This window comes from Lindgomyces ingoldianus (genome assembly GCF_010093535.1).
Source record: "Lindgomyces ingoldianus strain ATCC 200398 unplaced genomic scaffold BDR25scaffold_28, whole genome shotgun sequence".
NCBI lineage: Eukaryota > Fungi > Ascomycota > Dothideomycetes > Pleosporales > Lindgomycetaceae > Lindgomyces > Lindgomyces ingoldianus.
Window position 1 is genome coordinate 761,131 of NW_022985189.1, and position 25,714 is coordinate 786,844.

The following is a 25,714-nucleotide window of genomic DNA, read 5'->3' on the forward strand; positions in this document are numbered from 1 at the left end:
GGTCGTCTTCTCTAGACCCTCGAGGTCGGTGAATGGAACGATTCGCCACAAGATTCCCTCAACAAGAAGCTTGCCCCCAAGAACGAGGCACTTACTCCCTGCCGTGACTTGTGCTCTGTTCCTGGAATGTGCAGAGCGTCCACTTGCGAGCATATAGAGGTGAGTCTGGCTTAGAAGCAAGCCTTGCGTAACGTCTGCTTCACCATTGTGTTCTAGAAATGCCAAGTCGTTTGTGAAGAGAGGGCTCAGATCCCCGTTGAACAAAGCCATAGCTAACACACAGGCGGAGAAGCTGAGTTGTTTCCGAAGCGCTTCGCTTGGGTGAAGTCGGTATAGATAGCCTGTGAGGTTGCCCAGGATCGCGAGCTTGTCGGAAAAGACGGTGCATGCTTTTTGGCGTTGGGTAAACAGGGCAGCCAGGATGCTCATTTGCAGCTTCAGCCATTCCCGTCGAGTATGGGAAGATTTGGGGTCTCCGCGGTCGGGAATTGCCACGTCGGGGAGAATATCGCGTCCCCGGGCGCCGAACCTGAAGCTATGACAAAGTATGGTGGTCAGTGGTATAAAGTTTATGGTAGCAATCGTGTATATGAGCACGTACCTCAGACCATGCTTCCACCAATACATTTCTTCAACCCTGTCGCTTGTCAATGTGTATATTATTTCATCATCTCCCCCCGTGCCGAATACACCAATCTCGCTCGAGAGATCAATATTGCTGGGATTCTGTGTACTGCTTTCGAAGGATATTCCGCCGATCTCGCGGTGGCTAAATTCCCAGGACCTTGGGAGATTTTGCACGATGTCCCCGGACCTCAAGTTGAAACTGGCGCTGGCGAATTCCCACCGGTGTCCCGATACATCCAAGTCTTTGTCCCACCCAACCAGATATCGCAGGTTCTCTGTCGGAGTGACTCCGTATTCCTGGCAGGTCCAGGCGCGAGTGAACCACCTGTCCCCAGCAATTCTTGCCTTCAGATCTGGGCATTTATCGAGCCTCAGAATGGTGTCGTGTAGAGAAGCAATCTCGGCGGGTGTTCGAACATGTCGGTCAAGGAGTACTAGAGTGGTCTTTGCTTGGCGGTACACGAGGTGCATGTTTTGCAGCGCATCCTTTTTGTCTTTGGCATCATCTTGATGAATGCACTCTTGGTCAATCCAGATCCTCTTCACTCCCTTGGCCGCAGCGTACTCAAGGCTTCGTAGTAGAATATCTCGGGACGCCCTAGTCTTGCGAACCTCGGTTGAACCCGGCCTGTCCCGAGACGGAACGAGGATCGAGAGAGGATCATCGCTGCCCCGAGTACGGCCCCAACAATAAGAGATGGCGACGTATGGCTCGGCCATCGTGCCACCGGGTCCGGGTTCGATCAGTTCCAAATCGTGATCTGAGCCTTCTCCAGCAGCGACAACGAACCGCATATGGTCTAACCAGCCCAACGTCAAAGAAGCCGGGAATATGATTTTCTGGGCGAGTTCGATCTGTCCATAGATATCGCCGCCAGATATTTGGTTTAAGGGCACACAGGTATCATCTGCAAGGTCTGGGAAAGCCTTGAAATCTAATAGTAGTTTTGCTACGCCGAGGTGGCCCCGATTAAGCGCCCATTGCATCGGTGTATGTCCGGAACCGCTACAGACCGCCGGCCTGGCTCTGTTTTCCAGCAGGGCCCGAGCGACGCTTTCGAATCCATGATAAGCAGCGGTGTGGAGGGCAGAGTCACCGTTTTGATCCTCAGCTTCAATGTCAGCCTTGTATTCTAACAGCAAACGCACAATCGCATCATTTCCATGCCCCGCAGCAACCATTAGTGCCGTTTCGTTCCTCGCGTTCCTCGCGTTAGGATTGAACCCTCTCTCTAAGAGAACACGCGCTACTGATATGTCTCCGCCTTTGCAGGCTTCATGCAGAAGCGCCTGCCCCTGGATACCTTGTTTCTCAATGTCGAATCCAGCTTCCACAAGCACGTCCAGTATATTTGACAGCCCTAGTTGAATGGCACGTAGGAACGACTCACCGCTCCGAGAGAGCATAGTTCCGAGAATTCCCAGTCTAGCTACATAATCGCGGTCAGATGTAGCCGCGGCTGCTGCTTCTTCCGCCCAGCGAAGAGCTCGGTCCATATATTCCATGGTGTTCGTTTTGGTGAAAAGCGCCAAAGATATCAGGCTGAGTGTTTCGGGCGGAGAACCATCGACCAAGACTTGCAGGAACTCCTCGAGGTCGTCTTGCTCCATCCCTGCTGCCATAGCAGTCATCTCCTCGAGCTCGGTGGAGTCCATTGAGTTTATGTTGCCGGGTCGGCCTCGTGCAGCCCAGTCGAAAATTGGCGCAGGAGGACTCTGAGTGAAGTATCCACCTATGAACCACATTATGCTATATATATTGAGAATCTGGAGAGAAGTCGTACAACCTAGGTGATCCATCACTAAGCTGCTGCCACGTATACGTGCACTACATCGTGGCGCTGAAGAGACAGTCTCACGTTTCAATTCCCCCCCGAAAATGAGCCTGGCTGAACTAAGTGCGGGATTCGAACCCACCCAATACTTAGGCAGTATTCTGGCAACTCTGTCACGACTAGCTCTACACCACTCGGCCATGTGCTGGCCCACAAAAGGGTACAGCTGAGGTCCGCCCGCCCGCCAAGACTTCGCACAGCCACAGGCCTAACAGACACCACAAATCTCTATTATTCACTGTACATCTTGCCAAGTCTTTTCTCTTATTGGTTTAAAAAAGCGCCGGATTAATGTCTAATTAGCCTATAAAACTTTCCACCACTTTTGCAAATATTCTAGATTTTTAAGGCAAATAAATATATTTTACTAGGTCTATTACTATATTCTAGGTGTTTTAATGCAATATTATAATGCCGTGTTCTGTTGTTGGTGGGCTAAAGTTTGCCCCTTTGTTACTGTTCACAGTTTTAAGGTGTCGCCAAGCCGGAATCAGTATGTCGGCGTCTGTCTTCCGAATGTCAAACCTGACTTTGCAACTGACCGACGCGGTGCTCCGTATGAACATTGTCGGCGGCACAGGAGATTTGTTTGTCTATATCGCTATTCTTCCTTTGTTATTGCTAAATTTTCCTCATCCAAGCTTCCGAAAAGGAAGGCTCATACCTGCTCGTAAATTACACCGCGACGATTATGCAGGTGCGGAGTCGTTTTGCACTAGCCAAAATCGGTCGGTTGAAAGTACTGACCGAGGTAGCGGCCTCGCATGAATCTATGCGCGACAGCAGGCACAAGGCCGACGATAACTTCTCAGCATTATAGCAAGGTTCTAAAACTTAGTAAGACCGTTCATGAGCATTATAAAGTAGTAGGATCTTAATGGTGGTGCTGTAAGGAAGAAACTCTGTCACGCTTTGAAGTATAGTCTCTGCAAATTAGGTGCGAATGCGACAATGCAAACATAATTTATAGGCAAGAGTCGCCATAGATATTCGCAAACAACCACAGTACATTATATATGCATAAGTCTAGTGAAACTTGACTTGTGCGCAGAGTTATACCGGTCTAAAGTCAAAGTACCTCTAGTATTTTCCAGCACAATGGGTTTTCTAGCACGCATGGAGGGACGTTATAGTATAGAGTATATAATAATAACCTCTACTATTCTCACACGCCCCCTAATTAAGACTAGCGCTAGCTAGAACAATGTTTTTAAAAAATCTTTAAGCTAAACTTTAATGCTATAATCAAACATACTAAGCTAGTTTATGCTAACATAGCCTAGATTATGCTTAGTGTGTAAAGAATTAGCTATATTAGCTATAGCTACTAGCTAAAAAGAAAATCCTTACATATATAGCTTAAGTATATACTTAATAATTACTTACTTTTTATTATTATCTAGTGTTTATAAGTTAGCTATAAAATTAGCTTATAAAAAGTATTTAGTGTATTAGTTATTTATTATTATTTAAAAGACTTTATATATAGCTATAGCATGTTACTTTAAAAGTGTTAGGTTTTATTTAAAAGTCTAAAGTATAAGCTATTTCTAATATTCTTTTAGCACATTTAAGTAGTATTATTAGAAATACATTAGTATAAGAAAAGTAGTTTAGTAGAGTTTTAGTAAAAGTAAGCAACTTAGGTGTGAAAGCAACTTGCCTATAGTGTACGTTAAGATAGACGTAAGAACAAGACTCTATACTACTCTGCTAATATAACTAAAAAGATGTTAACAACTAACTAATAGTTAATTCTAGTAATATAATTATATAGCTAACTTATAAGAATTTACTAGTTTAAAAAAATAGTTATTATAAAGTATATAACATACTCTATAAGCAAGTTACTTACACATCTATGTTACTTACTTTTACTAAGACTACACTAAACTACTTTTTTTTCTCTAACATATTTCTAATAACACTACTTAAATATGTTAAAAGAATATTAGACATAGCTTACACTTTAAATATTTAAATAAAATATAATACTTTTTAAGAAATATACTATAGCTGTGCATAAAGTTTTTTAAAAGATAATAAATAACTTATTTAATAAATAACTCTTACAAGCTAATTTTATAGCTAACTTATAAAAGCTAAATAATAATAAAAATTAGGTAATTATTAACTATATACTTTAGCTAAATATATAAGAATTTTTTTAGCTAGTAGCTGTAGCTAATATAGCTAATTCTTTATACACTAATTATAATCAAGGCTATATTTGTAAGGCTAAGATGGTGCTTACGTGCGACGGGTATATATACTATTCTATACGCAATAATTAACTGTTGGTTGATTATTCGCACCTTTTTAGTTGTATTAGCGTAGTGGTACAGAGCTCCGTCCTTACAATATTAGTATAAACTAGCTTAGTATTTTTATTAAGTAGTATTTAAAGCTTAAAGTAAAGTTTAAGTGTAAGTATAATTTATAAATATTTAGCTTATTATAAAGTTTATTTTATTAAAGAAAGATATATGTTGTTAGTTTAGACACTCTACTTAGCTTTAAATTACTTTATCATTTTTATAAAACGCTTTTTTATAGTAATAGTTATACTTACACTTTTCTTTAAGTTTTAAATAATACTTAATACACCTACTAAGCTGGTTTATAAGAATACTTTTACTTTTTTATTAAGTTAGTCTAGCGTTATGTTAATTAAACATTACGTTTTATATATAGTATAAGTTGCGCTAAGAGAGTTTATCTAGCTTAGTAATTTTTTAGCTTTATATTAGTTTATATTATTTTAAGTTAAAACATAATTTTACTAAGCTAGTTAAAAAGCTATTAATAAAGTATATGTTGCGTTGCTAAAAGGTTAATCTTCTAGCTAGCATAGTAAAAGGATATATATAGGCGGATAATTGTATGCGACAGTATGTTATATACACTTAAAATAGCCTAAGCAGTAAGTCTAAAGTCTAAAGCTAATTCTACTTTTTTACTAAGTGTGTATAGTGTTTTATTATTTAGGTATTATGTTTTATATATAGAGTTAGTTAGGCTAAAAGACTTTAGCTGTTTTAGTAGTTTTGCTAGCTTAGTAGTAGAATAAATTAGCTATAATTCTATAAAAATAATCCGCTATAGATAATGCTAAATGTCTCTAATCACTTCTTCCTAAAAATAACATTTAAACTGTCGCCACTACCTCTAGTTTGTACAACGTCTTGTGTTATAATATAATAGGCTTCCCTTTCTATAGCGCTAACCTTAAGCATTTTTCACTCTATATGTTTGCAGAATAGCTTTATCCTACTTTGAAATCTTCCCCCGCTATCAGGAAGTCATCGCAGCCCTATGCTCGCTGCGGGGCGCGATTCTATACAGCGTCGTCCTGTTGATTGGTACTTCCAGCGGAAGCGAACCACTAATCATGGCTAATGCGCGATGACCTCATACACCTGTGGGTTTCTACCGTAAGATGGGGGGCTGCGCGGATGTCATAAGCTCTCGGATTATTAATAAATCTGCCTTGGGGTTGGGAGCAGTAATAACTAAGAATGGCCAGGTGCTTATCTAGTCAGCTAACGCTCTTCCAGCTTCGAAACCAGCTTCGACACAGCAATCCCACTCACGTCGCGATGCAGAACGCGAGCCCACTATATCCTTCTACATCCCGAGTCCGCCGGCGCCGATTCCTAGACCAAGCCGCAGCGAGCTCTAGTCTTGGCTCGTTGGAGGGGAATACGATGTGATGGAAAGGATATTGGATAGGATAGGACCCGGCGACCTTGGAAATCGAAGCCTGCGGTTCGGCGGGTGGGTTCAACAAGGCGTTACTATCGAAACACCGTCGCTGCAAGCGCATACAAAGGTGGAAAGGGTGTACATGTTTTGGTGATGCAGTTGTCGTACGGTCAAACAACTAGCACAATCTCTGGGATCGTAGAGAGGTGCTTCTGGATTGTTCATGTTCATGCGGAATGAGTACTAGCAGAGGTATGGTGGTGGCCATGCTTGGCAAGATTCTCCACTATCTAGAGCTGCATACAGTACTCTTCTCTTCAGCTATATCTACAAATCGTCGCCTCCAGTACAAGATCCTAGCCAGAGCGGGTCAGCTGTCCTCCTTGTCCGTCATGGAGATATCTAGTGGCAACTTCTTATATTACTCTTCTCATATTACTCTAAATTATCACTAATAAGCATGCTTACACAGCTTGACCTGTTCGGCATGTTCACCAGCTTCATATTCTCAGAAATAATAGCAGCGTTAGATCTCATCCCTATCGTTCATTCGCCACTAGTCTAAAGTTTCTAGTGAAGTCTCTGTGTTTAGATGGTGAGTCCCAAGTATCCGCTTTTGTAGTTCGAAGCACTTTTCTATCAGCGGGATAGCTTCTTCGTTCTGGCTTTGGGCCTTCCACGTGTGTGCTAGGTTGGCCTAGATCAGGGTCCCAGGCGGGTGTACAGTAGAGATGATGGCCCGTCGAATGTTGGTGGTGGTTCCCTGGTCGATTGCGAGAGTTTAGGACAAATTCGAAAGGTCCTGTGTATGAAAGCGCAGAGATGGTCTCTCCGTAGTCCATGATAACGCCTAGATTTTCCGTAACGTGTGTATAGAGAAAGTGACAGGACGATCCCCGGGGGTTCATTGCAAAATACTGCGCTTATTATTTCTACACCTGGGCATATTCCCTGCAACAGCAAGAGTAGAACGTAGATAACTACCCTCCCTCCTGCCTATTCTGCCTTGCATGTATTAGGGTCTTTGTAAAGTCTCTCCTGCTTCATATCTTCTATGATCATTGAACCCCAATCTAGGCGTAAAACACTAGTCCGGAATTAGCCTCTGAGTACTGCTTGACTCCGAACGCAGCAAGCCTCCCATATTGATCGAAGCCTCTGCATCGTCTTCCTCTTCAGAGAAGCTGTATTTGTGCGTTTGGTCTTCTTTAGGGATTTTCCCCTCTCTAGAAAGCTCTTCCCCTTCAATCATCTCAATTCCTTCTTGCATCTCCCTTCCCTGAAGTGTTTCGGCGCTCTTACTCATTTCGCGACCATGAAGGACCCTACGCATGTCTATACACCCCTCACACCAGTTGCTTTCCTGATCGATCCACGACACGCGCCTATCAGCCACATACTTGAACAGCGCCCAAGCCGAGTGGAAAAGCGCCAAATTCGCAACAAGCGTGAACATAACCATAGCCAACGGATTTCTCATTCCCGGAACATTGCAGATATATTCTGCAAATATAAATGCAGGCTTTGTCTTCAGAGGGTGAGCGTGGCCCTCAAATATGTCGAAAGACTCGTTTAGAAAGACAGGCTGCTTAGAATAGTTACCAGGGTAGGGCATGGCGGCGAACATCCACCTCCAACTTCCCATCTCGTCGGGCTTCAGCGGCGCGCCAGACACTCTGTTGAAATCATCGTCCGGATCGAGAGCATATCGTAACAGAGTTTCGTTAGTGAGCAGGTTCTCCGCTTCCGTATTTCCGAGGTCAGCGAGGATGGCGGATCGAAAGATCTTGTTCCACATGAGAGCCTCGGTCAGCGGGCGGGACAGTGGGACACTCGCGTTGTTGTATACTGAGCTGCTGTCATGTCCAAGAAAGTTTGTCGAGATCGCTACCCCATCTGAACGAAGAAAGTTATAATCTAGGTTGTAAAGTTGTGAGTCATGGATCGATCTGTTACTTCCGCCGGATCTAGTGTGAAAGTCTATTTTCGCTCGCGTGTATATCGGAGTGTCCTTGTAATCGTCTGGTAGATATCCCAACATAGTATGTTGTATACCGGCAAAATACGCGTTCAACAGCCGAGCGCCCCACCAGAGAGCTGCGTTCGTTTCGAGATCATCAGACGCGATGAAGGAGTGGTCATAGATCTGAGGGGTATATTCAACTCGAAACTCTAGTGTAAATCTGTCGTCGTCGTTCGTGATTTGGCAATGAACGATGGCAATGGCATTACTTTCCATCCAGCTCCAGCGAGCAAAATTTTCCTGGTTCCGCTTAGGTGGGGACGAATCGGACTTCTTCAGATATATGCTGATGTTGATGATGTTGCAATTCTCCAAAGTGTTATTATGATATGACACAGAAGCTCTTTGTTGTTTTGGTTTCGCGCCTGATCCTGCTATCTTCGATACTGTATACTGAAAGCCCAGATTCGTGGTGATGAATCGGTAACCAACCGGGATTTGTAAACTCTGGCATGTCGGAGTGAGACTATTGGAGCCCCACGTAAAAACTAAACTGTTATACCAGTGGGTGTCGCTGACTGTTGTGTTCGGATCCGTGGTGTATCTGAAGTCTTTGTCGAACCCGTTCACGGCAACGTTGAACACGGTGAGAAGCACCATGAAGAAGGTGAAGACTCCAAGAACCCACCATTTAAAGGCTCGGCCGAAAGGGTATTTTCTCGAAAGATTGTACGAGAGCTCATCTGTGATCAGGTGGTTCGTGAACGATTTTGTGGCCATTGTAAGCTGTGAAGCGAATTTGAGATGTCCAAGAACCAGTATGCGAATTTTGCGACCAATACAGGACGTATATATAAGAATTAGTCCATTTAGGCTTCTGCAGACAAGCACAGCTTGATAGCTGCTTATCGGTGGCAAGGTCGAAGTGCACAACCTGTGGAACAGAAAGCAACGTAAGCAAGTAAGCGCGTACAACTCACCATAACCAATACCTGAAGATGTGTCGTTCTCAGCCTTACGTCCCTCTCCCATCATTGGCCACCTAGCGCGGTCGACTTCCGGCCGTAATTACTTCTTCGAGCCCGCCAAGACGATCGGCGGTGCAGACATTCGCACCGCCACCAGTGCAGCTCCGGTGAAAGCGTTGAGATTTGAGAGACCATTCGAGGGGATCCCGGTTCAATTTGGCCCCCTGATGCCTAGATGAGCTGGGCCGGAGAAGCCGGTGAAAGATGTCCCGCAAATGGTGACGCGCCCATAAACCCATAAATTTCCCAGTGGTTGGCAGTAAGTGACCGAAACCCAAAAGAGACCTCGAATTAAACCTCAGAAATGATACTTATCTGGCTTCAGTAGTGAGGGAGAAGGAAGATCTCTCGCTCTGCCGCGGGGACCAGCATTGCGGGTACTTAACTTTAGTCCCACTATCTAACTGCAATTGTCTTAAATAATTCTCCAGAGGTATTTTCGAGACTCTACCTCTACCTCTGGAAATATTATTTGACCGAAAATTTCAATTGAAACATCCTCCCACGAGACCCGTTACAGCCACCATCTGTTGTAGAGGGCAAGGCTGTGTAAAGGCTGTGCATGTCGTTGGACGGGTTCAGGCCCACTATCACGTGCAACAGCAGCCCATCCTTGGCCATCATCATCCTAACACAGTAGCTTTGCTTGAGGCTCTAATAGATTGCAAATTAAGAATATAGAGAGAGGAATCTAATGCCGCTTTTATGTGTGAAGAAACGAAGCTAACCCATCTGCAGAACAGGTTAAGGTATGTAAGGATGCTAACTAGTGTTATATAACAGTAGTAGGAGTCAATTGCCGCTACAAATGGCCACCACAAGCAGGGAGGGCGGCCGAACCGCTCCAGCCATGATCTTGTACTGGAGGCGACGATTTGTAGATATGACTAAAGAGGAGAGTACTGTATGAAGCTCTAGATTGCGGAGCCACCACAGGTCTGCTAGTACTTATCCCGTATGAACATGAACAACCCAAAACTCCCCACGACTCTCAGAGGTCGAACTGAAGCACCTCTCCCTGACCCCAACGATTGTAGTGCTCATACAAGACGCTATTTGTTGTTTAACTGTACAACGGATGTATCATAAAAGCACGCAGGGCCTTTTCACCTTTATATACACTTGCAACAACAGCGTTTTACTCGTAGCACTTAAACCTAGTTGCTAAAGCACCTGCTGCACCCTATCTTAACTTATATCCTTCCTATCACATTGTATTCCTATTTAACAAGCTAAAACTAGAGCTTAATTTAGGTTAGTCTAGATATAAGCGCGAGTAGACTTAAGAAGCATGAGAACATAGTAGGCCTAATTAAGTTGTTCGATTAGTTAGTAGAGAAGATAGCAGCAGATCTTATGTAAGAGGTGTCGAGCGGGAAGCACGAGGTACAGGGAGGGAATGTAGGATAGGGGGTGTGTAGCAGAGCTACAAAAGAGAGAGTAAACCTTAGGGTCAGAGGCAGAGGTAAGGAGGCCGAGGAGCCTATATACCCCGTTCCAAGCCCTTGGGGTACTCAGGGGTTGGCTAGCTGTAACATAACTGTGACATATTCTATCTTTACAGAAGTGGTTTTCAATTCTTTTAACATATAGCTATATACTTTACTACTAGCAACTTTCCTAGAAACGCTATAATAAGAAAAGATGTTAAGTAATTTATATAAGTTTAAATTATAATCAAAGCTTTTGTATAATTTTTTTATATAATTATTAACTTTATCTTAAGAGAGTTTCTTATAGCTTATTAAAACACCTAAACTTAAAAGGTTTAAAAAGTAAGTAGTAAAATTAAGTATATATAAAAGTATAAAAAAAAATAATTTAGTAAAGTAAAATAATAAAGCACAGTGTAAAGATATTATAGTATTACACGTAGCTTCTAAAGTGTAAGCAGTGTTTTAATTATCTAAGAAGACTTATAGTAGTAATTATTCTAAGCTAACTTTGCTAGGTTAACAGCGCTATAAGAACTATACAAAGGCTAGGCATAACACTTATAAGTATAATAAGCAAAAAAAACATTAGAATTAAATATAAAGTTATTATGTAAAAGTTCTACAGTTAGTTGTAAATACAATTTTGTTTTTATTTATAGTTTTAGTCTCTGCTAAGAGATTTTATCTAGCGTAGTAATAGTTTATATTAGCTACAAGTTTTTTATTTTATAGTAATTAATTTAATGTTCTTTAAAATAAGCTAGTAGTTCTAAGAGACTTTAAGTTACTTAATAGTAGATTATGTTAATGTAGGTGTTATAACTAGAGTAAAATGGAATTTAAGTACTAAAATTTTATTAGAGTAAACTATTTACTTGTGTAGACTGATTGCTTGTGAAATACGTTAAAGTAGAAATTAGAAATATAAAGAATAGTAATAGCTGTAAGTAATGCTATACTATACTACATAGCATGGAAAATTGTTGTACTGTTGCGCAAGGTTGCTGCGTAGGTTTTTTAGCAGGGATGCTGCGACACTCGTTTGGGTGCGACGCTCGCATACAAAACACGTTATATTATAAATGTAAAATTACTTAGATTTTGCTAACAAATTATAGTATTTTTATATTTACTATAGTTAGCAGAGTACTATATAAGTTTTGCCCCTTCACCTGGTAACGGTCTGCTATAATAAATGGCACCAGGAAACCCCTAATCAACACTGGGAACCTGTGTTATAGGCAAGCATCCGGTATCATTGTTCGCCAAATCCCCCAACTCACTTCTACACAGCCCAGGCTGCGACAGCGAAGAGCATCGATAGTCCAACCACCAGGGAGTTCACAAGAGTGACCGTAGAAATGTTCCCCACAGAGGTGGGTTTGTTGTTAATCGAGGCGGGAGCCCCAGAGTTTGCAGAGCACGTTAGGTTGAATTGCGGCGTCGTGGATAGGTCTTTGGTGATACCAAACTTGGCCGCATTGTCCGGATTCGAATCGTGCAGTTCGTACCACCAGACGTTTGTTCGACCAAACAGCGTACACCCAATAGTATTCCAGAACTCTCGTGCATTATCGAGTGAGGCCTTGGCCTGCCCAAAGTCTGGACCGGTGAGAGGCCACCCGGTTTCGGTGATCCAGATGGGCTTCTTCCCCGCCGCACTCTTCGTGCTGTTGAGGGCGTAGTTGAACACGGCTGTTGCGTTGGAGATGGCGTTGCCCTTGTCGTCTTCGTAGTAGGGGAATAGGTTCGTCCCGACAAAGTCCACTTCGTCAATCACCGCCTTGTTCGATTTGTTTCCCCACGCGCTCCACGTATCAACATGGCCAACGGGGATCTTGCTGAGCGGGGTCCCCTTTAGGTTATCACGGACTTCTTGGATGAACTTGACCATTGTCGTGGGGCCTTGGCCGACACCAGCTTTATTCTTTATGCCGCTGTCCGAAATGCGATACATGTCTTCGCTGCCCACCGAAATGCCAATGACGAGGTTTGTAAAGTTGGCGCCATACTGAGTGACGGCTTTCGACAGCGCACTGAGCTCATTCTTGATCGATGTAGTTCCAGAGCACCAGATGCCGAGTAGGAGCTTCGAATTGGTTTTGATTGCAGCGGGAAACGCTTCGATAGGTGTGTCAGTCGTCTGGGCTTGGATGTTGGTATATAAGCGAACACTATTGAAGAGGCCGGGGGAGTTTTGGAGTTTCTGTGCAGTCTGGAATTCCTTCTCGAAATCCGCCTGCTTCTTTGCTTTTTTGCTGTCCGTAGTGGCCCCAGAGTTGAAGCCGAGATAGGCCTGATCGGCTAACGCCACACCAAGTGACGCCACAATGGCGAAAACGGTCGTAATTCGCATGGTAAAAAAAATTTTGTGGAATAAAGAGCGACAAGAATACTGAAGGCCGGGGGTGAAATGAGAAATGGAGGGTCTTTAAAAACATTTGCTGAATTCAGGGGCCAAAAAGAAACCGGGAAATGCCTTCAATCAACCACATTTTCTAAGCCTTTTTCAAGCGAAATCGCTACACATTGGCGGAAACGCTCTTCATGATTGGGCTGAAACACCAAGATTGATATGCCAAGAATCTTACACAACGACCAGCTGAGATCTTGGCGAAGGCTCCTGTTTGGACACAGCGCTCGTGTTTTCGCATTCCCCGCATATATCGACCACGATGCAAGCAACATGATCTATATCTAGGCTTAGAACGATACTTGAAGTAGCAAGATGTTTGTTGATCAATCGCGCCGCCTTGCATGCAACACCTGCTAGGTATCACTTGAATCAGGTAATGAATCCTCGGACAACCCTCACCCGTGAAGAGACAGCCTTTTCCCGTGCATGCATTCAACATCGAACAACATTTATTCGAGGGGAATGACGACGCCTCCAACGATTGATTTCTGGCAAACGCCATATCGTCCGGTCCGTAGGCTCCAGAACAGATTTCCGGTGCAGTTGTATTGGTTTGCCTCGATATGTGCCTTCAGTTTCCGAGCGATTTTCTCATCAGCGGAGTACCTCCGCATGAGTGTCTCGGCGGTACTGTCGAAATTCTGGACTGCCTTCTCGACCGCTTCCACAATGAGCGACACTGCTAGCTGCAGGTTTCCGAATCTGTGGTAAAGCAGCGGCACTAGGCTGTCCACCGTTTGTTGTTGCTACGTCGCATAAGCAAAAGTAGGTTGCTGCAATGAATATTACACTTACAACCTCCTTCTTGAGGGACAATAGATCATTGACGCTGGGAATTTGTTAGTCTTGGATGTGAAGGGACAGCCGACTTACGCCCAAATGATGATATTTGTCTCATCCCAGAGAGTTCGCATATCGGCGTCATTTATCACATGGGAAGGCAAAGGTGCCATCCCTTGGGCGAACCTGTTTTTGTAAGTCTGTAAGATGCTCAAAATTCAAGCTGCTGCCGCATACTCATTAAACGCCGACGTAACACCAACCGCACTCGTCCCCATTCGGCAAGTAATATACTCATCCAAAGTTGGGAGCTCCTCGCTCAAACGGCGCCGTTGTTCGACTTCCGACGTCTCCATGAAGAATTCCAGCTCCTTGAAGAGCAGTTCTCGTTGTTCTGCGCCTGTCAGCTGCAGCCTGGTGGGTTCCACCTGTAACTCACCAAGTGTGTACGATTCGAGCGCAGCATCCCCGATGACCTTAAAGAACGCAATGATGGGGTTTTCTGGTGCAGGACAGTCGTCGTCGCCCAGTCCTAAGCAAAACTGCATATATCGGATCGTGTCATTACGGAAGTTCTGTGCGGCCTTGAGGTCACTTGATAGCCGTCCAACCTCAGCATCGATCTCTAACTGCTCGTCAGTACATGCTATTACGAATCGACTCGAGTTGTAAGTTTTTGTATCACTGACCATCATCCCAGATGAAAAGCTAACCCAGGTCAGTCTCACGTCATCTTGCACTGGAGGGAAGAACTTGCCCACATCACTAGACAAGCCAAAATCTTTCCGTGTTCGAGTGTCGCTGTTGGCCACCACGTTGCAGAAAATAGCCCAAACTCCGCCTTATGCAACTTCGCAAGCTTCTTCGACGAGGACGTTAGGCTATATTTCCATTTGCTCAGCTTTCGAACTATCCGTCACCACATTTTGGGCTCTACCTCAGAAGCCTGTTTGGCACATCAAGTCTCAATCCTTCGAGGTGTGGAGATACAGCCTGCGGCCAATGCTGAAAGATTATCCGGAGATCCGGAATGTGGAGTTGCTGGCCTTTGAGCGACGAAAGCAACTGCTGTCGCGAATCTGAGAGAGCTGCCATCTCGCCGAAGCGCACCCGAACTCGTAGAACCCAAGTGGATGGATGGAAGGAGGATGTCAAGATGCAGACTTCGATTGATGGGTGTTTGGATTGGGGCTCAAGACGTCTATCATCCTAGCTCGACCATCAACACGGGCTTCCGCAGTGACTCTTTATTCGGATGTGTCTATCCTGGTCTAGTTACCCGGAGCTTAGGATTTAGCAGGCTTAGCTGCATGGTCAATCCTGCCTATCGATATGGAACTCACCTCCGCTGCGCTTGGACGTTGCGAGGCCGCTAACTCCCTTCGCTTCGAGCACGGTATTTTAGAACCTCGACCCTGCAAGATATCTGTGCTGGATCACCGGCTGTAACACTTCCCCGTCGTCATATCTCGCCACCACTCTACTGCGGCCATCTTGGAAGGTCCTCGTCTTTAGAAATCTCGGCGCATTACTGCGACAAGATATAACACCATGGAGCTTTTGATTCAAGTAGTTGCGTAGTGCAAACGACAACGGGGCTCACGTTCTTTTCTCGCAAATGCCTTTCATGAGATTAAGATCAACGACATATCACAATTCGCAGGTGGCAATATTGCTTCCACGGACCAGGTACAGGAATGACGCGATTGGTGTTTGGTTCATCATTGCAGTACTGTACGCGATGACATTTAGCCCCGCATTGAGGATAGTACATCCGTGTTGGATGTTCAAAAACGCCACGTTAATATCTTCGACAAAGTTATTTGCGCAAGAAATTACATGGAAAATCTAGTTGAGGGTTGGAAGCTCCCTCTAGACTTCCAAGCTTGATTTCCAAGAACTAGGAATATGACACGCGGGAGCTTCACACGCGCTGTGGTCTCACTATTGATCAGACATCTGGGTGATTGCGACCTGCAGGGCTGAGGTAGACGCGCGGACCGACCGTGTCTGTGGATAACCAGATCTCCAACCTCCTCCTCTGTGATCGCCTATCCGCCAGTGCTTCGTATCTAATCTCGAAAACCCCATTCAGCTGAATAGAAGTCAGGACGACAGCGAACTTTGGCAACCTCTTCATGACAAACGACTTTCGGTTTCCCTCTCTCGAACTGTCACCCCATGCTCAGCCTACCATTGCTGTGCCGCGAACGTCTTCTGCGCCTGCCGAACCAACCTTTTCTTCCAAATTGATCTAATGCTCTTTGAGAGGCCCAATGGCATGGAAGAAACACGATGCACTCTGGAACAGAGTCAGGACCTGCCGCTAGACGCATCCCTGTCGTACTTCCAGCCAAAGCACCTTGGATTCTACTAGCTATATTAGACGTTCGCTTTTCTTTGTTATCTTGCCACAGCTCGCGCTTGCAGCGGTTAGCGCACGGTTGAGGCCGCGCTTGACGTTTGGGTTTGGCACTGCATGAGGTTTGCATCCTTGGAGACACGAGCCGAAGAGGCAAATATCGTGTAACCCCGCCATTGGTTGCGTGTGTGCTACGCATCTGCAGCGCGGGACGTTTTCACTCTCTTCGCTCCGTCCGTTGCTGCACATCACCCGCTGAACCGTGTGAGGTCCTCAGAAACAAGTTCAGATTGATGGTCCACAATATGCTCGTGCGTCTGACGCAAAATTCTGGCCACTGGTACTCGCTGTAGCACAACTAAGCTAGATGGCTCAGATGATATGTCCATGACTCTCCTCCTGGTAAACGCTCTTAATACCTCCTCCCATTGTTTTATCTATCTGACACCAACAAAATGGAGATAGTTCCGCAGAAACCGAAGCCCCAAGGGACTTAGGCAAGGGTCATGATTCGCAGCCCAGTTTCACCTTGCTCACGGTGGATACTATCACCGACGAAGCTCTTCAATTTGGGTTGAGGTTTGTCACTCATCTGACAATGGTTGATCATTGCTCACCGCCCTTAGCGGGATGACGAACCACCGAGGCTTCCAAGCCTTGTATCTGCAGACTTCGAAGCACTCATATCCTGCACTGAAGTGTGCTCGTGCTCGATTTGGTCTCTTTCTACCTTCTTAGATGTGTTAGATATACCCTAGTAGCTGTGGGCCAACATCTAGTTCCTCGATTCGGAAGGCGCTGAGGCATGCGCACCACCGCAACAGCGCTTCTTCCCTTCTCAATCCTTGTCTCTACTAGACTTTCACGATTCCTCTTTCGCCCCCACGCTTGCATCTCTAGCCTAGACCTCCGACACTCCATGTCGACTCCATGTTGACTCCTACACGTGATACCAGCTGTACTCTGAAGGGGATCCTCGTCTAGCGTGAGAACCCATGAAACTCTCACCCTTCCACCTGGGAAAGATCCCCAAGCCGCGGCTCGTTCTTCGCCCGAGGAAGCGCCGGAACTTTCGGCTCCACCCCCACGGAATGTTTTCCCGTTTTACCCCTCGTCTCAACTGGCTTGCAGAATATCAGGAGAGACGGCCTGGCAATTGGCGGGGAATGCGAGGGGAATGTGTCAAAGATTTCTTTTTGCCGGGACGGCATCTGTGCCTCGCGGCCCGCGATTCAGCTGAATTGCCGCTATCTCAATGCATCCTCATCAATTGCAGATGATGGGAGTCGGCGACCAGAATTCGACCTGCAACGAAGCCGTCTAAAACGTTTGTTACCAACTTGGGATAGAACGTGCATGTGAATTCAGTTGTTTATCAGCTAATCATTAGCTGGAAATGGCCGAAAAAGTGGGTACGACGTTTTGCCGGAAGTAGCCTTGAGCTCCGGTCTCGATGGACTCCTTGGTACTCTAAAAATGAACCGCGCGTTACCTTGCTCCACCAAAAATTGAAAGCGAGCCTGAGCCTTTAGCTTCCATGCACGCGTTGGGGTCTAGGGTATTCCCCAATTCACGGTCAATTGTCAGGTAATACTTCACACTTCACCATCCCAGCCAGATTCTTCTACCACTTTCGACGATCGGTCATTGATTGCTAGAGATTTGCGCGATGGGAGCTTTTCCTCTCTTAGCATTGTGGCAGTCTCTTCCTTCCATCCCAATCCTCCTCGCCGCCTTCGTCGCCATATCGATCCTTTATGCCCTTGTACTAGCAATCTATCGTGTCACATTGCACCCTCTCGCGCGTTTCCCTGGTCCTAAACTAACGGCGGTAACTGGCTGGTATGAATGCTTTCTAGACTTCTTTGCTGGCCCCGGAGAAACCTTTGCATTTGCTATTGAACGCATGCACGAGCGCTACGGGTCAATCGTGCGCATCAATCCTCACGAGATCCACGTCTCAGACCCTGATTTCTTCGATACTTTGTATGCTGGTGGCAGCGCACGACGTGACAAGTATCCTCCCGCCGCACATGTACAGGGGACGCCAGAGGGGATTTTCGGTACAGTTGACCACCAAACACATCGAAAGAGAAGGGCGGCGATCAGTGGCTATTTCTCCAAGCAGAGTATTCTTCAGGACCAGGGGATTGTGGATGAGAAGATTGAACTTTTGTGTGATGTCTTTTCTAAAGCGAAAAGAGAGGGGAAAGAACTTAATATCAGGGTCCCGTTGCTTGCACTGGGGACGGATGTCTTTTGTCAGCACACATTAGGGCCAAGAGGATGTATGGATTTGCTGAAAGATTGGGATAGAGCGGCTACTTGGAGGGCGAGCATCATTGCGCTTCTACATTGGACGCCCGTTGTTCGGCAGTTTTCGTGGGTTATGCCTTTTGCGGTGGAGCTTCCGATGTGGATCATTAAAGCCATAAGTCAAGAGCTAGCACTAGTAGTGTCAATCTTCAGGGTAAGCACTCCGCAGTAAACGCAATGCGAACGCTTAACCAGTTCGTGACAGGACCTCCGGATTCAAGCCGCAGCAGCAATTGCAGAACATGACTCGTTGGAGGGTGAGCAAAAGGTCCGAGCGAATGTCTTCCATACCATCCTTTCTAGCAACCTGGAAGCCCATGACAAGGAGGTCAAACGCATGGCACAAGAAGGCTTTTCCATTCTATCGGCATCTGGCGACACCATTGCAAGATCTATGACCGCAGCCATGTATCACCTTCATGCAAACCCTCCAGTGCTCAAGCGGTTAAAAGAGGAGTTGAAGCAAGCAATGCCTAATCCATATGCGCACGTAGATTTGGCGACGTTGGAAGCGCTGCCTTGGTTGGTAAGTTAATCAAACTCGGACTTCGGCTATACCTGATCCTCGAATACAGACTGCAGTCCTCAAAGAATCTCTCCGCATTGCCGCACTCATAACCACACGCGCTCCTCTCCAAGCGCCAACTGAGTGGATGCGATATCAGGAATGGGCGATTCCGCCAAATGTAGGCATCCCCTACTCTCCACTCTTTGCCACTTAACTATTACTGAGACTGTGCCAGACTCCAGTGAGCATGACGCTTAGCTCCATGGCTTTGGATGCGAAAACCTGGCCTGAGCCCATGAGATTTATCCCTGAGCGATGGATGGAAGAGAATTCGGAGTATAAGCGCAATATGGGGTATTTTGTCCCGTTTCATCGCGGACATCGGAATTGTATTGGAATTAAGTAAGTCGGCAGTCCATCTCTCTTCTTTTTCCTTTACTCGCGTCTTAATGTCTTCCTCCTACCATTCCCTGCATGCTTCTTTATTCTTTAGTATCGTGCATATTGCTGTATGTGCGGCTGACATTCTTAGTCTGGCCTGGTGTCAAATGTACCTGACACTTGCGAAATTGATTCGCAGATTTGACTTTGAGCTGTACGATGTTGTGAGGGAGAGAGATATCGATAACTATCGGGATTGCTTTTTGGGTGAGCCAAGGGATGATTCATTGGGCGTGAGAATGAAGGTTGTTGCGGAGGAGGCCCGGTAAAACTTTCGATAGCAGGGCCGCATGAGCACGCGCTGTGAAGAGTCGATGGTAGTTTTGGACGAGTGGGTTGCGCATGGTTGATCCCAAGGTGACCTAGGTCCGGATCTAAATCATACTACCGCTTAGAAAACATCCAAATTAAAGTCCTTGTAAGCAAATAACCTCCCCCGGGTCACTGGAGAGGGGCTTGGAATAGGAAGCTTTTATCATTAAGGTTCGCTAATTTCGAATAAGCGGCAAATATGTGAGAGTCATGGTGATAAAATTAACTGCTTCGTCGACAATACTTGCAAAAGGGGGTTGACATAGATCAGATCAGATGCGTTCATCCTAACGCGGCAATTACCATAATCTCTAGGTGCTGTTTGGTAAAGTCGCAACCCGTCCATGATCAAGCCGGTACCATGGAAGGTGAGTCACTATTTTCAGATCTTTGTTGACTTCGGTGCTAAGTCTCTTCATTCCTCTCACCACGATTGCTCATTAAGGTCAAATCCTAACTTGCTCTCGCAACCTTTCCGAACGCTTGAAAGCAGGCTGCAGAAACAACTCGATTTTGAACAACCAACATCCGTCTTCAGACGATCTACACTGCATCCATCCATCACATCTCACGAGCCTAAAGTCGCTACAGAGACACCGCTCAGGGCATTCGGCTAACCCGCTTTTCATCATAGCTATCCCTCTCTCTCGATCTGATACCTACACCATTCGCTTCTCCATATCCGGACGACCCATCCCCCGAAAGCGCCCGCCATAAACGTCTCGAAACCGACAAACACTCGGCCATGGTCATCGCACAAGAGCATCGCACCAGAGCCCTTATATAACTACATGAAAGTATCGGTCCGCGCAAACCTCCACCAAGCATGGCATTTCTGACTTGAAGAAGAATTCCGTTGGCATATACAATCTCGCTGGTCAACAGTCGACGGCTAATGTGTAGTCCTAGAAGACGTCCGGGCGGCGGGTACGATTTCTCTTGCAAAGCTTGAGTTTCTGCGTAGCAAACCAACGGCGGTGCATTGAATGCAGATGATGCAATACGGGACGTAGGATGGAGGGAAAAAAGGAAACGCAGGGTACTATTCCCGTGGCTATTTATGAGGATGGGTGGGGAGGTTGTTCTGGCAGGGTTGATATTGTTGCAAGGGGCAAAAGGTCAATCTTCTACCATGCACAGCAGAAGAATATATATAGGCGGAAGAAATGGACGTGCGACAGATATCGAATTCGGCCATTCCTTCGTGAATCCGGTCAGGATTACTGCAATGGGGCCGAGTAGGATACAATGAGTTCTCAAGGCGCGTCGGGAGATTTGGAAACAAGTGATGGGAATTATTAGTGAGATAGGAGGACAGAGCTGATACAATCATTGAACCCCAATATCGCAAGGAAGATTTGAGAGGAATAAATTACATCCTCCAGCCGCTCTATTCCGAGTTTTCTGCCGTATTGGAGCGTTTCGATAGAGGAGTTGTATCCGCCTCTTGATTCTGATAGACGCAACAGTCTGCATGATGATTCGCGAGCGCGGTTTGTATACATTGTTCGCACGGGTGTTAAGAATAGCCTCAGTGCTCCCATTTATCTAGATGGTCTCCGCGCTCAGGATTTGCTACCATCTGAATTACGCCCTCTTGCCTAAGATGCCGCGTTGATATAGTAACAGTCTCCCTTACCGCAGCCATCGAAACCCATCTGGCTTTAGAGGGCCACGAGACCCAAAGCTACGCGACCTTAAATATCTGGAGTATTGGTGGAGGCCTCTGTGCGAGTGTTACTCCATGAGGGATTTCGATGTTGATCGAAGCGTTGAAAATGATCAGGCGACTGGGACGGATGCGGGTGAAACAAGTTTGACAGTGAGGATGACGCGCGGGGCTGGCGGCGAGGAGTGGCTAGGCGAGAATTGTTGGGGAAGACCGTTCGCCTTTTTGCAAAAGGGGTTTGGAATGTGCGTTGAGAGAGGGTCTATTTGGGGTTGGGTTGATTAAAATTTTGGAAGGGAGGCTAAATCACGTGGAAATTTGGGTCGGTAGTAACTAATTTAGGACTAGATCCGTCTTTATTAGGACTAACGTCTCTCCATTCCCTGCGTGCCAAGAAGCATTTCACGCTCTCTGCGCACAGCCTCTGTTATTGGTGCCAGAAGATGAAGCCAGCGGGGAGAATAATGCTCAGTGCTAGAGGCAAAATCTGTGTCCATCAAGTCCATCTATAATTACGATTCTTTGCGAAACGTAAGATCGGCGCTTGTATTTTGTGTTCATCGCTCGCACTGAAATCCGTCCATAATAAAATTATACTTTTGAGACTGGAGAATCACCTGCAAAGTCTCATAAGCATTTTCAGCTTGTGTCACTCACAGCACGGGTATTTGTATTCGGTCTTTGAACATGGTTTGGACTTGGGGCTTTTAAAACGATTTTACAAAGAACACCTCACTGTGGCTAGCTGTGCATAGAGTTTGTGCTTCGTGCCTAAATTCGGTGTAATCGTCAGCAATACTGTTTAAACCTCTCTAATAGTACGTTTCAGGCGGAGGGTCAGATGCGCTAAGGCCTCGGCGGAAAGCCCAAAAGCTAATTTTCGGAAGCGAAATGTAAGGCGCCACCACTCTGGTACATGACTAGTCACGATTCAGAGGCTCTTCTTTCTTACTTACGGTTCAACCTCAAGATTCTGCTACCAAAGTAGGTCAGCCGTCGTCCCTGCCAGTAGTGGCGAGGCCGTGTACGACCCTCATTTGTCCTGCATGCGAATTACCATAACCTCAGCTTAAACAGCATAGATTGGTACTTCGGCTTCCCAGGTTCACCCAAAACTCAGCCTTCCCAGCATATTTTGACCTCAAACTTGTCAACACACAGTCTCTCCATGTGCCAACTCTATTTTAATTTCGAACGCACTTGCCGATGTTTCCGAATTACGAATAAGGCAAGAACGTCACATCCACATAAGCACGGTGTGATTTCCACCTGCAGCTTCAGTTCTCACATCGGACCTCTCCAATATTGCACTAACGCCGATAGGCGGTCATATTCAACCTCCACAAGATGCAAAAATGCATACCCACGGCATCATCTGCGCCGTCTGACCAGGCTTCGTTGATTTTGACTGGACAGGAGCTCAACGAGGCAACCACGTCGATTTCTCTCGTGCCGAGATCGTACCGTTCCCGGGAGGTTTCTAGGCTAGGGAATTAATGGACCTATTCATGAGACTAGCAGCAATGACTACCTCTTAGCCTGGAAAAGAAGGTTCTATCGGATGAAAATATGACCTCTCTATCAAGGCCACTAATGCCAGCCGGCTCGGTCCCTGGGCTTTGAGATAATCGAGCTCATGGGTAAAGATATCAATAGAGATTTATTCTCTATGCGGAAGCTAGACACGGGGAAGATGTACGCTGTGAGAGCTATCAGCAAAAAGAAATTGATTTATGACACCGAACACGTTCTAACAACTTCGAAACACAAGGTCTTTGTATGAAAACGTATAGGTCCATCTAACTTCTGGGTCGACAGGAAGTTCTGGTTCTAGAGACAAGAAATTTTATATTTCTTATCAGATTACAAGAATAGTGGCTTGATTTTCTGGTATTTAGAGAAGGAAGGTAGATTTTCGGAGCCGAAAGCAAGGTTTTATATCGCCGAAATCATTCTCGCGCTTCGTCACCTGCATGATAACGATATCGTCTATCGCGATCTCGGCCCAGGGAAAATCCTTCTCGACAACTACGGCCACATCGTTCTGTCTGATTTTGGTCTTTCCGTATCAAAACTGGACAGAGCGGATGATAGTTACTTCGATTACCTTTCCCCAGAGATAGTCCTTACGGATGAAAAATACATAATGACGGTTGATTTCTGGAGCTTAGGAGTCCTCCCATTCGACATGGGTTGCGGATGGAGCTCTTCCTACTCTGGAAGTACTGAACAGATGTGCAAGAACATTCCCTTTGGCAAGACGCGATTTCATTCGGACGCTTGGGGAAGTGACGGAAAGGATCTGATCAAGCGCCTGCTCAATCGAAACCAGGAGCATCGCCCAGGAGCAGCCGGTGGCTCACAACAGTTAATGGACCATTGGTTTTTCAGTGACATCGATTGGGATGCGCTGGGAAGAAAGGTAGTAACTCCCCCTTTCACCCCGCCTCATATGAGAACTGTGCTACCTGGCTATGAAGATGACGATGTCGCCGAATTACCCCACTTGAAAAATGAGCTCACGCTGTTCGTCAAAACAACCCCATTCCTCACAAAGGTCTTCATAGATCCTGAATTCGTTGCCAGCAGCAGTGAACCCGATCACTGGCAGCTCGCTGACTCTAGTTTCAGTGGTTTTTCAGACGACGATGAGATAAGGCTGTTGCGGAGGGATATGGAGGATAATGGGCAGGACGGTGGAGATTTCCAGTTCGAGATGGTTGATTTGTACTAGCTTTCTCACGCTACTATACTGGACTCACTACAGAGTTCTCTTTCCGGTAGGTTTTGGTCACTGGTGAGATGAGTTGGTGAGATGAGTTTGAGAGATGGCTATGCACAACAATAGTAACAATGTAGCCCAGCTTATTTAATCACCTTCTCTCACGACTTAGCCCAGCTCGCGTAGGCTTCGTACGACTACACGGTTAAGATCCAGGATGCGAGCAGACAGTGTGTCCAACCGTTAGTACACCTAATAGTACAGTACTGCAGTACACTGATTTTGGTCACGTACGTACGTACAGGGCATCTACTCAGTATACTGTACTATACATGAGGCTGCTGTACTAACCGTTTACGGTAGTTATATAGGATTTTTGGTGGTTTTGGGCGGTTGAAGGCAGGTTGCTGAGGGCCAGGGGGCTCGTGTTCGGAGATTAATGCGGAGAATGCCGTTATTGCCTGTTTTGTTAGCAATCTTCTAACAAATTCAGCAACTATGCCATCTACGTTATTCTTTTGCCCATTACGATGTCCTAATTCCTATCCCAATCAACGACGCGGTCGACAATAGAGGCTCTTCAACTGCAGAAGAATTAGTTACGTAACAACGCTGTTACTAGTGAGCTGACTGAGCTTACAGAGTACATTAAAACAGTGAGATCAACAACAGTAGATCTCACAAGGGGTATCACAACTTCCTAATTGGGTATAGTCTTTAGCTTCAGCGCAATTACTTCATAATACTTCAATATACTTCAGTTACTGTATCCTAACCGTACACTGACGTCATCTCCTCCGTACAGTTAGTTAGTAACAGCCTCCTCTTCCGTAACTGTACTATACAGCCTCCAAAAGGCTCCGTAACTAACGGTTGGACACACTGCGAGCAGAGGTGAGGGTCTGCCACCATAACGATTTGGTTAGGTTGATCCCACTGGCTCGTATCACACTGAAATTGGTGCTATCGTTGTTGATAAATATGATGCGTCATTGGTTACAAATATCATACCTATCGTTACGAATCCTCAAAATCCTATATATCAAGGTGTGGGTTTGGGATTAGATCGAGGATGGACAACACGTAGTTTAGAGAACTTGGTGTGACTTCTCTTAAAGCTTCTGCCATTCTGTTCGGTGATGTCAGGAAAGACAATCTTGTGTATGTTCTAGAAAGGTACGAATATACGAATGTGGGGCTCGATTAATCTTATCAACTGACAGCCCTAGGTAGAGGCGACCAATTTTTTCCCTCCAACTTTATAACGGGACCCAGGAATAAGACTGTCTATATGGTTAGGTAATTTGCCACAGCGAAGCTTCGAGAACCCTCTAGGTTGGTGACAAGGCGGCCACTGTAGTAATAGAACGCCTTTAAGCTTAAAGATCTGCCACCCTTTGACCTTACTAGAAGCGGACGAACGACCTACCCAGGCCACAGGCTTGCGAGATTGAACTGCGGTTAAGAAGTACCTCTTGTATTGTGGCAAGTCATGGGGCTGAAGTGGTAGTGATTTACTAGACATAGTAGCCGGAGTGTTCGAGCTTTAGATGGTGTTTACAGAGTCACGCATGGCTCACACGATAGTCTCATG

At 45.7% G+C, this 25,714-nt stretch overlaps 7 protein-coding genes across 7 annotated transcripts; 3 read left to right on the top strand and 4 right to left on the bottom strand.

Annotated features, from left to right (window-relative positions):
- Nucleotides 1–2,873: 2,873 nt before the first annotated feature.
- Nucleotides 2,874–3,230, top strand: BDR25DRAFT_358434 (uncharacterized protein; the record flags this gene model as incomplete). The annotated part of the gene is made up of 2 exons (XM_033695950.1): nucleotides 2,874–2,902; nucleotides 2,957–3,230. The coding sequence occupies 2 exons, from the start codon at nucleotides 2,874–2,876 to the stop codon at nucleotides 3,228–3,230; spliced, it is 303 nt and encodes a 100-aa protein (XP_033544585.1).
- A 3,933-nt stretch (nucleotides 3,231–7,163) lies between these two features.
- BDR25DRAFT_358437 (uncharacterized protein) lies at nucleotides 7,164–9,779 on the bottom strand (the record flags this gene model as incomplete). The annotated part of the gene is made up of 7 exons (XM_033695951.1): nucleotides 7,164–7,219; nucleotides 7,281–7,468; nucleotides 7,520–9,064; nucleotides 9,111–9,138; nucleotides 9,187–9,443; nucleotides 9,470–9,558; nucleotides 9,636–9,779. The coding sequence occupies 7 exons, from the start codon at nucleotides 9,777–9,779 to the stop codon at nucleotides 7,164–7,166; spliced, it is 2,307 nt and encodes a 768-aa protein (XP_033544586.1).
- Nucleotides 9,780–11,852: 2,073 nt separating this feature from the next.
- On the bottom strand, nucleotides 11,853–12,609 carry BDR25DRAFT_305464 (glycoside hydrolase). The gene has a single exon (XM_033690417.1). It carries the CDS (start codon nucleotides 12,549–12,551, stop codon nucleotides 11,880–11,882), a length of 672 nt encoding a protein of 223 aa, XP_033544587.1. The 5' UTR covers nucleotides 12,552–12,609; the 3' UTR covers nucleotides 11,853–11,879.
- Nucleotides 12,610–13,307: 698 nt separating this feature from the next.
- On the bottom strand, nucleotides 13,308–15,030 carry BDR25DRAFT_305465 (terpenoid synthase). The gene is made up of 8 exons (XM_033690418.1): nucleotides 14,728–15,030; nucleotides 14,548–14,671; nucleotides 14,480–14,498; nucleotides 14,230–14,415; nucleotides 14,028–14,184; nucleotides 13,884–13,976; nucleotides 13,806–13,839; nucleotides 13,308–13,756 (listed from the first exon to the last, which is right to left on the bottom strand). Exons 2-8 carry the CDS (start codon nucleotides 14,551–14,553, stop codon nucleotides 13,460–13,462), a joined length of 792 nt encoding a protein of 263 aa, XP_033544588.1. The 5' UTR covers nucleotides 14,554–14,671; nucleotides 14,728–15,030; the 3' UTR covers nucleotides 13,308–13,459.
- A 2,648-nt stretch (nucleotides 15,031–17,678) lies between these two features.
- On the top strand, nucleotides 17,679–19,788 carry BDR25DRAFT_266747 (cytochrome P450). Its single transcript, XM_033687008.1, has 5 exons — nucleotides 17,679–18,622; nucleotides 18,674–18,994; nucleotides 19,044–19,154; nucleotides 19,212–19,378; nucleotides 19,509–19,788. Exons 1-5 carry the CDS (start codon nucleotides 17,822–17,824, stop codon nucleotides 19,684–19,686), a joined length of 1,578 nt encoding a protein of 525 aa, XP_033544589.1. The 5' UTR covers nucleotides 17,679–17,821; the 3' UTR covers nucleotides 19,687–19,788.
- A 1,242-nt stretch (nucleotides 19,789–21,030) lies between these two features.
- BDR25DRAFT_395198 (uncharacterized protein) lies at nucleotides 21,031–23,036 on the bottom strand (the record flags this gene model as incomplete). Its single annotated transcript, XM_033698358.1, has 14 exons — nucleotides 21,031–21,391; nucleotides 21,426–21,519; nucleotides 21,551–21,660; nucleotides 21,709–21,731; nucleotides 21,769–21,885; nucleotides 21,915–22,003; nucleotides 22,056–22,102; nucleotides 22,135–22,169; nucleotides 22,221–22,318; nucleotides 22,379–22,430; nucleotides 22,489–22,577; nucleotides 22,640–22,708; nucleotides 22,743–22,883; nucleotides 22,990–23,036. The coding sequence occupies 14 exons, from the start codon at nucleotides 23,034–23,036 to the stop codon at nucleotides 21,365–21,367; spliced, it is 1,038 nt and encodes a 345-aa protein (XP_033544590.1). The 3' UTR covers nucleotides 21,031–21,364.
- A 208-nt stretch (nucleotides 23,037–23,244) lies between these two features.
- Nucleotides 23,245–23,844, top strand: BDR25DRAFT_155924 (kinase-like protein; the record flags this gene model as incomplete). The annotated part of the gene is made up of 1 exon (XM_033683968.1): nucleotides 23,245–23,844. A coding segment is annotated over one exon (600 nt), but the record flags the coding sequence as incomplete, so codon positions are not given.
- Between the last annotated feature and the right edge of the window lie 1,870 nt (nucleotides 23,845–25,714).